The sequence below is a fragment of the Scardinius erythrophthalmus genome (genome assembly GCF_964197995.2).
Source record: "Scardinius erythrophthalmus genome assembly, chromosome: 1".
In the NCBI taxonomy this organism is placed as follows: domain Eukaryota; kingdom Metazoa; phylum Chordata; class Actinopteri; order Cypriniformes; family Leuciscidae; genus Scardinius; species Scardinius erythrophthalmus.
The window spans coordinates 74,343,366-74,355,472 of NC_138221.1; the positions used below are offsets into that span (position 1 = coordinate 74,343,366).

At 45.2% G+C, this 12,107-nt stretch overlaps 1 protein-coding gene across 1 annotated transcript in view; it reads right to left on the bottom strand.

The window, feature by feature from the left end:
* LOC308696626 (E3 ubiquitin-protein ligase rnf213-alpha-like) overlaps nucleotides 1–12,107 on the bottom strand; it is a gene marked incomplete at its 5' end in the record, with an annotated part of 167,762 nt that overhangs the window by 10,462 nt on the left and 145,193 nt on the right. The window contains 8 exons of the mRNA XM_081375488.1: nucleotides 72–244; nucleotides 333–422; nucleotides 9,577–9,777; nucleotides 10,010–10,087; nucleotides 10,227–10,428; nucleotides 10,892–11,072; nucleotides 11,190–11,261; nucleotides 11,679–11,811. Coding sequence (XP_081231614.1) covers nucleotides 72–244; nucleotides 333–422; nucleotides 9,577–9,777; nucleotides 10,010–10,087; nucleotides 10,227–10,428; nucleotides 10,892–11,072; nucleotides 11,190–11,261; nucleotides 11,679–11,811 — 1,130 coding nt within the window. The remainder of the gene's footprint in view (nucleotides 1–71; nucleotides 245–332; nucleotides 423–9,576; nucleotides 9,778–10,009; nucleotides 10,088–10,226; nucleotides 10,429–10,891; nucleotides 11,073–11,189; nucleotides 11,262–11,678; nucleotides 11,812–12,107) is intronic.

A 12,107-nucleotide genomic window follows, 5' to 3' on the forward strand; every position in this document is an offset into this window, starting at 1 on the left:
AAAGCGCTATATAAATGAAGATGACTTCACTTGACTATACACCTGTACCAACCCCACCCATCAGATCTTACCCCCAGTTAGGCCTGTAGGTGTCCGTGGCGTTTGGGCTCTTGAGAACCAAAAGCAGAAATTCATGAATCTCCAACAGGAAGGCATCAGCACTGGACTGAGTGAAAAAACTAGAGAGCAGAGTCTTGTGTTCCAGAGGATGCTTGTACTCTTCGCTGATGCTCACAAACGGGTCCTGAAGAGCAGATGAACACAGTCATTATCACATACAAACTCACTGAAAGTACAAAGCAGAATACGGATTAGTATGTTGAGTATCTCACCCTCTTCAGACGAAGCATTGTTTCAGATTTCAGAGAGCTGAGCAGCTGCCACAGCGCCACACAGTGTTTCAGACTGCACCTGCTCAATGCCTGCACACACAATTATCACTTAGGCTTTAAAGCAGTGGTTCTCAAATGTTTTAGAGTGCCGTACCCCCTGAGGCATTTAACATCCTTCTGCATACCTCCTCTCTTCCACTTAGACTGCAGTAACACCTTTTCCATAAAGGGACAATATTTGCCACCTTAAATCGATTTTTCCAGTGCATTTTTTACCTTTATAAATACCTTTATAAAATAATGATTTAAATAAAAAATGTTCAATAGATAAATTTGCAGTGACTTTTAAATATTAAATTAAAACCTCTAGTAGGTGGCAGTAAGTTACTGTCTTTATGAGTGAATCATTGAGTCTTTCATTCATTCAGTAATGAAGCAAGTGGCTGTATTTATGAACGGGTCATTGAATCATTGACTCTCACGATTCGTTCAAAGCCGCAGATTCGTTCACAAAACACCGCTTTGTATGGGTTGCAGTTCTGCTGTGGCTTTCGTAAGATCGACATTAAATCAAGAACTCACACAGAGAATGTTTAAAAAGTTTGAGTCTTAAATCGATCTCAATCCACTCTCTGTGTCTATATTTGTTCTTCATGCTAGTAAGTGCTAAATCCCCACTTTTACAAATGTACATTGTCGAGAACAGCAGTAATGTAGCATGATTTGCTAAGGCAGCATTAACTCTATACGAAACCTGTCATATGCATTGCACACTGCTTGGACTGCGAAAGATGTATACATATTATGATATACTATTAATATATGTATTTATGACATCTTACCTGCTAGAAATACATTCAAATTTAATGTTTTTTTAGGTGGAGTAGAAGATTTAAATGAATGGGATTTTGTTCTCGTACCCCAGTTTGAGAACCACTGCTCTAAGATATCACACATTGCCAGAATACTATTAGGGATTGGGTCAATTAGGGAGACTGACATGTTTATATAGATGTCTCAATATATATATATTTTTTTTTTTTACGAATATATTGTTAATTATTTTTAGTGTTACAGCCATCAAAGAGTGTGCTGTTATGCAAAATGTCATATAGATGTCTCAATATATATATATTTTTTTTAATGAATATATTGTTAATTATTTTTAGTGTTACAGCCATCAAAGAGTGTGCTGTTATGCAAAATGCCATATAGATGTCTCAATATATATATATATATTTTTATGAATATATTGTTAATTATTTTTAGTGTTACAGCCATCAGGCAGTATGCTGTTATGCAAAATCTGTTTGTCTGTGTACAGTAGGCTATGATAATTTTGTGCAATGGACCCTTTTCATAAACTGTGATGACGTGTTTACACAATTAATAACATTGTAAATATAACAATTTATTTATATTTTTAGGTTACACTTTATTTTAAGGTGACCTAGTTACACTAATTATACATTTAAGTACTCAGTTGTTCCCTATCGTCCGGTCACTACGACGTACGTCGTGGTGAACGACGAATAGGAATCTCGCTATAGAGGCCAATCTACTTCGAGTGAAACTAAAACAAGCCAATACACATTGGCGTGCAATCATTTGCATCAGCTGCGCAGCCTCGCAGCGCGGGTATTTAACAAGCAGCTGGTGCGATTGCACTTCAGCTTTTTGCTTCGAAGCCAAGCACTTCGATGCGTTCTACAGAGTGTGACTTTGACGAGCCTTATTGGACCTCTCCTTCCCGGTGCGGGCATTACAACACGGCAGCTCGAGCAGTCTTCTTTTCTTCTCTCTTCTTTTTCTCTGTCTTTTTTGTTTTTTGTTACATACTGTTACGGCCCTTGGCCTTTTTCTGGTCGTTCTCCTGCCCCTCCTCTCTTTCAGGTCTAATTGCTGTCACCTGGGAAGTTGGTGTTTAAATAGGAGCGTCTCTGCTGCATTGATCTCTCTCTCTCTTCCTGCTCGGGTCTGGTGTTTAAAGGCTCGAACGCTGCTCGTCCATGTTCACGCCTCGCTCGGGACGCCAGGATTTTACACAGATGCACATTTAAGTTTATTTAAGTTTGTCTTTTATTCTAACACTCAACACTTGCACTCGCACAAAACAATACATCCATGCACCTTCCCTACACTACTGATACTGACGTTCACACTCCATATTTGGTTCTGTTGTTTAAATTTGTGTTTATACACAATACATTTATGTTTTGCACCGTTTGTTTGTGGCATGGTCTCCTATTTGTTGTTATGGCCCTGAGTCAGTCATAACACATACTGAGCAAACAAAAAAGCTGTTATAACAGCTGGTAAGGTGCGCCATCAGAGCGCTCAAAAGCTGTTTTTACAGCTGGTAAGACCTGCCAGCGAGAGAGAGAGACAGCGCACAGACAGGTGCACATTCCTGTCTGTGTTAGCAGTGACTGTTCCCCTGCGTGTTTCAGCACCAGTGAGAGCAGTCCCTAAAAGAGCTTACACAGATAGAGAGCGTCTTTTTAAAGATGACTTTCTATCTGTGTGTTTCTGGATGCGGTCGTTACCTGGGCTCACGGGATGGTCACGAATGCTGCCTCGTGTGTCTGGGCATTAAACACGCTGAGGCAGCGTTTGTGGATGAGTCATGTACCCATTGTGGGAAGATGACCATCGCGGAGCTGCGGTCGAGACTCACGTTCCTGCAAAGGGGCGGAGTCCCCGTGCCGTTGCCTCGATCCAATCCTCCTCAGAGGGTTGCTTCGGGCAGTGACATGGGTGACCTGAGGATCACGATAAGCGCGTCTCCTACGGGGAACCAACCCCCTAGGAGCCCTCACCCCTCTCATGCTCCGCAGCCAGTTGAGCCCCCATTGGAGAGAGCTGGACCATCCTCGCGGTGTGAACCGGTTGTCTCCTTTGGGGCTCCCTGTGAGGATCAGATGTCGATCGCTGCATCGGAGGATGGGTCAGACTTCTCTGTGGATGACGACTCGGCGCCGTTACATCCTTCGGGTGTGTCAACGGTGCCTGAGACGGACCCGGAGATGATGGCCATGCTTTCCCGGGCCGCCAACGGGGTCGGGCTCGTGTGGAATTCTCCACCGTGTCCCGAACCCTCGAGGTTGGACGATTGGTATCCCGGGGTGGCGCGCGCTGGTTCTCAGCAACCCACCCCAGTGCCTTTCTTCCCGGAAGTGCATGAGGAGCTTACGGGGACGTGGACGGCACCTTTTACTGCCAGAAACCGTTCCGGTGGCTCCTACTCCCTCACCACCCTTGATGGCGGGGCAGCTAAGGGATACACGCGTATCCCGCCAGTGGAATGGGCCGTTGCCATGCAACTGTGCCCTAACTCCACTTGGCGCGGAGAACCGTGTCTCCCTTCCCGGGCCTGTAAGTACTCGTCGGATCTAACCGGCAAGGCCTGTGGGGAAGCTGCCTCTGCCATGCACGCCATGGCGTTGCTGCAGGTTCATCAGGCCAAGGCACTGAAGAACCTGCACGAGGATGGTCACGATCCCCAAGTTCTTCAGGAACTTCGCATCGCGACGGACCTCGCGCTTCGTGCGATGAAGGTGACCGTGCGGTCAGTGGGTCATGCGATGTCCACCTTGGTGGTCCAGGAACGCCATCTCTGGCTGTGTCTGGCCGACATGAGGGAGACCGACAAGCTCCGGTTCCTTAACCCTCTGAGGTCTGAGCTGTTTTCTGGGCCCTGGAGGTGTTCTGACATGCTCTGACATTTGTGGTTATTTCTGTTACTTGTGACATTTTCATGGCTAAAGTCTAATTACACTGTATTCAGCACAAACTCTGCTACAATAATATATCAGCAGCATGTATGTAAAAGTTTGTAGTTTTGAGATAATGACATTTATGCGTGGTTTGTGAAAATACAAAAATAAATTCTCACTGAAATAAGGTCATGAAACCCATACTGATTATTTCTTCACAAGACTTTTGAAAATTGTATCACGTAGCCTAGAATATTTGCTCTAAAACTATGTGAGAATCACCCTGACTGCTCATTCAGAGAAGACAATATATTGATTTAAAAATTTTACGACGTGTTTTGTGTTAGAAAGCAATATGCGAAGGGGCGGATCACCTCATTAATATGAAAGCTTTCCACACCTGAGAAAGACAAAGAACCTCCCTAATGGCCTTATTAGGAGCTTATCAGGGCCCATCATTCTGACCACCCTTGCACAAAGAATGAGGAGATTTAAAAAAGAATGGCTTTTAAAATTGTTTGGATTTATTTACAACACAACATAATCCAAAGATACACAACAAAAAAGCACTTATTGAAGAAAGAGACCTTTGTGCCATTCCTAAAAACATTGTACATACCTTTCATTTTCTAAGGTGTTTGATTTTCACTTTACCATGTTCATGTACAGAGACATGTACTGTGAATGTTGAAGTCAGCAGGACTCAGTGGCATCTGGGCCCTGAAAAAAAAAAAAAAAAGTGAACCTACTGATATCAAGAGAAAGGCCTGCACGATTTTGGGAATACATTTTAGATTTTTCTTGTTAAAATTGCTTTTTAAAATTCACAGAATACACACACACACACACACACACACACACACACACACACACACAAATGTTTCCAACAATATATAATGAACACCAGTTTTGTTGTGCCTTGTAGGTATAGGCTATGCGCAGTGCTGCATAAAATAATAACAATATAGCAGCCTATATATATTTTCAAAAAGATTTCAGTAACAACTAAGCTAGAGAAAAATATATTGATTATCATGTTACTTCAAATGTTTCCATTCGTTATGATGATATGAAATGAGATAATAGTAAAAACATGAAGCCGTTTGGAGCGTTTTGCTTTTCCAAAATATGATGCATTCAAACGCAATCGCGATCAAAAATATGATACATTAAAATGCGATCGCGATCAAAAATATGATACATTAAAACGCGATCGCGATCAAATATAAAACATTATGGTTAGGCCTACCATATACATATCTACGTTTGAGCAGATATCCACAAACACAGTAACAGTAAACACGGGTCTAAATATTATAATATTCACCATATATCTAGCAACAGTTCAACTGCAATGTGAAATTTATGCAACAATAGCAAACTAATATGTAAGAATTTCTTACCTTATCTTTCTTGTCTTCAAATATCGTTCTTCTTCTTCTGATGTAAATCCAATGTAAGCTCAGGCACGTCTTTCAAACTCGACGAAAAGTGAAGTGAAGTGTTTTGTTGTTGAGGTAATGAGGGCAATCGCGTTCCATGTGGAGATTTGCATGTGAATATCTTTTGCGCGAGTGGGCGTGGCCGAATTAAAAATAATTAGGAAGCGTTTGAGAAGCTGGACATCTTGTTGGTTTTATACAAATTACTTAAACAGAGAATATTTGTTTTCGTTTTGAATCCGATCATTTAAAAGTACACACTTAAATGTTTATAAAGGTGTATGGCTCATAAATGTGTGACAAGTATTCGCTGAGTTTTGTTTCAGTTTATAGACGTGCTCAAGAAAAAAAAGTTCACCGCGACGGAGAGGCAGAACGCACACACTGTTTATTTTCTTTATTTTACAAAAGCACAATGTTTTGATTTGATTGGAAGTGGACACATACAAAAGTAGAAATACCACAGATTCTTTTTTTATATTTCTTTTTTCTGTATGACCATAAATGACGGAGAAATTTAAGTTTATAGTGCTACAATGTGGAGAAAATCCAGCAAAACGCGCCGGCGCGTTTGTCGACCTCAGAGGGTTAACTCCCCCGTGTCCCAGACCGGCCTCTTCGGCGACGCGGTCGAGAACTTCGGCCAGCAGTTCTCGGCTGTACAAAAGCAGACTGAGGCCATCAGACATATCCTGCCGCGATGGCCAGCTGCTGCCCCCACCCCACCGCCTGCAGCCCCTCAGTCTGCTCGTCGCCGAGGGCGGCCTCCTGTGTCTGCCCCTGCTCCCGCGCCGCCGCAGCAGCCTCCATCTAAACGGCGCCGTGGAGCCAGTCGCAGGCGGGCTGCCCCGCCCGTCCAGGACCCTGCTAAGAAGGGCGGCAAAGCCAGGAACAAGCGGCCCTAGGATGGGCAACCCAGAGATGGCAGGGACTGCTCTCCAGGAGACGATGACCGCATCGCTCCATCCCCCGGAAGAGGGCCGGGTGGAAAATCCTTGTTTTCCTTTTGTTTTTGTTCCGCCGCTGGCCTCAAAACCAGCGGTACCCAAATTTTCAATAAAAGAGCAGTTTCTTCCGTCTCTGGATCTGAAGAGGGCCCAGAGAGCAGTGGGGGGAGAGAATCCTCACCACTCTCATCCGCCTCTTCTATCGCCAGCAGGCAGCAGTGTGCAGTCCGAGAACACAACCAAGTTGCCTCCTGCACCTCCTGCCTCGTGGAACCGGGTAAGTGTTGCACAGCACACTCAGACTCCGCTACGGGCCACCTCCCAGAGAGAGCCTTGCGAGCCAAGCCCCTGTGTTCCACCTCGCTGCCCTACTCCGGGTACGCCTACGGTCCCTTTGGTCCCGCTTGTACTGTCGCTGCGAGCCTGTCCGTCTCGCTGGCTCATTCGGACCATCAGGCTCGGCTATGCGATTCAGTTCGCCCGGCGTCCCCCCAAGTTTCGGGCCATCCACTCCACTACAGTGAGAGCAGCCGATGCCCATGTATTGCGTGCGGAGATCGCAGTCCTACTGGCGAAGGACGCTATAGAGCCGGTCCCTCCAGCCGATATGAGGTCAGGGCACTACAGTCCCTACTTCATTGTACCCAAGAAAGGTGGTGGGTTACGACCGATCTTGGACCTGCGAGTTTTGAATCGGAGCCTTCACAAGCTACCATTCAAAATGCTCACGCAGAAACGCATTTTCGAATGCATCCGTCCCCAAGATTGGTTCGCAGCGATCGACCTGAAGGTCGCGTACTTTCATGTCTCGATTCTTCCTCGACACAGGCCGTTTCTGCGCTTTGTGTTCGAGGGTCGAGCATACCAGTACAAGGTCCTGCCCTTCGGACTGGCCCTGTCTCCCCGTCTTCACGAAAGTCACGGAGGGGGCCCTTGTTCCCATGAGAGAACAGGGCGTTCGAATTCTCAACTATCTCGACGACTGGCTCATACTAGCACACTCTCAAGGTCAGTTATGCTAACACAGGGACCTCGTGCTCAGGCACCTCAGCCAGCTGGGCCTTCAGGTCAACTGGGAAAAGAGAAAACTTGCCCCCGTGCAGAGGATCTCTTTTCTCGGTATGGAGTTGGATTCGGTCGCACAGACAGCGCGCCTCACAGAGCAACGCGCTCAGTCGGTGCTGAACTGCTTGAACACATTCAAAGGCAGGACGGCGGTCCCACTGAAATTCTTTCAGAGGCTCCTAGGGCATATGGCAGAAGCAGTAGCAGTAACTCCGCTCGGGCTGCTCCATATGAGACCGCTTCAGCACTGGCTTCACGGCCGAGTCCCGAGATGGGCGTGGCATCACGGCACTCACCGGGTGGCAATCACACCGGAGTGCCGCCAGACCTTCAGTCCGTGGTCAGACCCCTCGTTCCTTCGGGCAGGAGTCCCCTTGGAACAGGTGTTCAGACATGCTGTGGTGTTCACAGATGCCTCTGCCACGGGCTGGGGTGCCACGTACAACGGGCATGCAGTGTCAGGGGTGTGAACGGACCCCCAACTGCATTGGCACATCAACTGCCTTGAGTTGCTTGCAGTACGTCTCGCTCTGAGCCACTTAAAAAGGTCGCTTCAGGGCAGAGACGTGCTGGTCCGTACGGACAACACTGCGACCGTTGCGTACATCAACCGTCAAGGTGGTCTACGCTCCCGTCGCATGTCGCAACTCATCCGCCATCTCCTACTTTGGAGTCAGAAGCATCTGAGGTCGCTTCGAGCCATGTATGTCCCCGATGTGCTCAACCGTGTGGCCGACGAGCTATCACGAGCTGTGCTCCCGGGAGAATGGCGACTCCGCCCCCAGGCGGTTCAGCTGATCTGGAGAGAGTTTGGAGAGGCTTAGGTAGACCTAACTGCCATTGCCAGTTGTTTTACTCCCTGACCGAGGGAACACTCGGCACGGATGCACTGGCACACAGCTGGCCCCGGGGCCTCCACAAATATGCATTTCCCCCAGTGAGCCTACTTGCACAGACCCTGTGCAAAGTCAGGGAGGACGAGGAGCAGGTCCTTCTGGTGGCTCCCTATTGGCCCACCCGGACTTGGTTCCCAGAACTCATGCTCCTCGTGACAGTCCCTCCCTGGCCCATTCCTCTGAGGAAGGATCTTCTGACTCAGAGACGGGGCACCCTATGGCACCCGCGTCCGGACCTCTGGAAGCTCCATGTCTGGTCCCTGGTTCAGTGGGACCTGGTCACACACACACACACACACACACACACACACACACACACACACAAACACACACACAAACACACTGCACAGGTCAAATAGACCTATATTCAGTCTGTCCAATGGTTGATACAACACAGTATCCCACTGGTCACAATTGTGAACATATAACACACTTTTCACACACTTTTCCATGAAAATTTCTAAAAATGATGATTGATCGTTTCAAAGGGATACTAATGACACATGATTTGGATATTCTTGTGTCTGGGAAAAATTTGGGATTAAATGGGTTAAAGAATTTGCTTTTTAAGAACTACAACAAATGGCTGGTAGAGACTACACAACATTCCTCCCGGGTTACTGACATCACCAACCCTAGAATTTACATAAACCCCGCCCCCGGAACACGATTTATAGATTATCAAGACAGAATATGCTAATCAATGACTAGAAGATAACTACACATAAGCTACATAAATTCATGAACTAACCATTCTGAAATGTCCTGTTGCTTCTACATGTCACTTCTTGAGTCGCTCCATCTTTCTCTGACTCCGGTTTGAACATAAAAGACTACAAGTTTTTGACATCTTCAGTGCATGTCTGTGTGAGGTAAAAGGACAGAAGCTCTTGAAGCTCTGCGCCCTGTGCCGGGAGCAGCAGCTCATTTGCATTTAAAGGAACAGACACAAAATGGTGCGTTTTTGCTCACCCTCAAAAAGTGACAATTTTAACATCCTATATAAAACTATCTGTGGGGTATTTTGAGCTAAAACTTCACATACACACTCTGGGGATATCGGAGACTTATTTTACATCTTGTGAAAAGGGCATTATACCACCCCTTTAAGACCAGTGAGGATGGCATAGTAACACTCCACAAACATATAATGAAGAAAGTCTGTGTTCATGACCAACCTTGTAGATGTGTGGGCCCATGTTGTCAGTCATCTGTAACACCTCTTTCAAATAAGTGCCCAGCTGCATGTGTGGCTCTCCCCCCGTCATGGCGAGGAACCCCAGGGCCAGCTGGACTGTGGACAACGCCTCACACACGTCACTGTAGGAGGACTGCAGCTCCTTTACCAGGTCGTGCTGTGTAAGAGCCTGCAACGGCTCCTTTGGATGCAAAATCACAATATGGCTTGTGAAATTATTCAAATATATATCTGCATTGTCAACATGGATTTAATTAAATATTCAATTTGTAAATGTTGCATAAAAACAATGTAAAAAAACTTTCATTAAGAGCATTTTCATATTCCTTGTGGACCTATGTCTAACAAAATTGTAACCAATACAATAACTTACCGATTAAACGTATTATGCTAAAGAAAATAATGCTACTTACTTGTTGAACTTTGCCTTTCACATCCTTAAATATGGTCTCATAATTTCTATCCTGTCTGTTTACCACTGTCGGAATACCCTAAAAAACAAAACATATATAAATAAATATAATTTTTATTCATAATCACTCTAGTGGTTGTCAACTCCTGAAAGAACTAAAAATTCATCTGTTTTAACTCTGAACATGCATTTTCAACCCTTGTGGTGCTGTGACATACATTAAGGGTTATGTGGGGTTTGCCCTGTAGAAAGCGTGTGAAGATCTGTTGCTGGATCTTGGGCAGGTCGTACTCCATCAGTGTTTCCTGTCCGCGCTCCATGCTGTACTGGCAGTTGGACAGTATCAGCGGTAGCAGATCCCGCTCATACTCATAATGGATCACATGTATCTCCATCAGCTCACCTGGGCTTACAGTGTAACTGGAGGAAACAGGACAGAGGATGATACAGAGAAATAAGGGCAACTGGGAAAAATGTGGCAGAAAAGACGCTAGCTTTAACCCCCAGGTCACAGTGCTGACAGGACAATGGTTCAGTGTTCTGAGTGATTATTAGTGTGTTGTTGTGTGGTTGCTAAGGTGTTCTGGATGGTTGATTACTGGCCCAAATCAATAGAATCCACCACTAATTGATCTAGATATGGCTCAGAACCCTCAAATGTAAGTCTATGGGTGATTTTTTTTCTCATCCGGCAGCACTGGGCATTCTATCATCAAGACACATGATTTGAAATATCTCAAATTTACTTCATATGATTTGCAATATACACGGTGTAGGATGAGTCATGCCATAATGTTTAATACTCAGGGTTAAGGCTTTGTTCAACCCAATAACCCTAAATGAGAAATGATTACTATATCAAACAGACATCTGAATCTCTTACTCAGACTCCTCTCCAGTGTGTTTTTCCACAGCGTACACCAGGTCATTGTGAAGGGCGATGAGGTAGCTGACGAGAGCAGTGGAGCACAGGCCCAGACCATGTCTCTGTGGCAGCAAAACCTGCAGGTCAGTGTCCAGACCCAGATCTTCCTGAGTGTAGTGAGCAGGCAGCTTTATCTCTCCTGAGAGAAAAAGATCATGTATCATTCGTCAACAGAACACATTAAACTTGGTCCATCTGCCCAATAAATGATTTAACAGTGGCCTAAAACAGGGTTAATAAGTAGGAGTGGTTTTACCTGTGGTAGCCAGAGATACCCTGAGTTGGTTCCATGTTGACAAGAAGATTTTTATGCTCTTCTCAAACCAAGCTGTCGATTAAAAATATGGTACTATTACTTGGTTTACAGTGAACATAATATTTATTTATAGAGAAATGCCATATGCCTGCATGATTCTGAACACTTTTGCGCTGAAATGGGTAAATTAACCACCAACACGCTTGCTGAAATTATTAACAATAATTAATTTATCATTGATCAATTATGAACATCCTCATAAGACAGGGCTGGGCAACTCTGGCCATCGAGATCCACTTTCCTGCAGAGATGAGCTCCAAGCCTGACATAAAAAATGAGCCTGATTTTGACATTAATTTGTTCAGGTGTGTTTAATTAGGGTTGGAGCAAAACTCTGCAGGAAACTGAATCTCAAGGGCTACAGTTGCCCACCCCTGCATTAAGACAACACGTAGTCATAATTTCTTCATTCTCTAAAATGGCCAATACCTTCTTTATGGCTATCCAGGAACTCTCCTATGGTTTTGAAGGTTAGGTCTGTCACGTTCTGGAACTTCTTTACCAAATCCCTCTGGAGAACCAAGATATCAGGAAGGAATCTTACTAGCCGTAGCTCTGCTTCCTAAAATAAACAGATGGTTAACATGACACTAGTTTCTGTCACTCCCAGAGACCACCCACATATTGTACACAAAACTAGATACAGCTCCAGTTACTTAAGTTAGACTCCCTGAGATCAGTAGCTGGCGCTATGGGGAAGCAGCTTTCTCTGAAAAATAACGAAGCCCTATTGAATCATGCCAGTTAAATTCATTGACCAATGGCGTTCCGAGTGTGCCATTATAGTGGGTAAGGAGTATATTAAGGAGATGTCATTCCATTCTGCACCATTCTTTATAGGCCATGGCTATAGTCAAG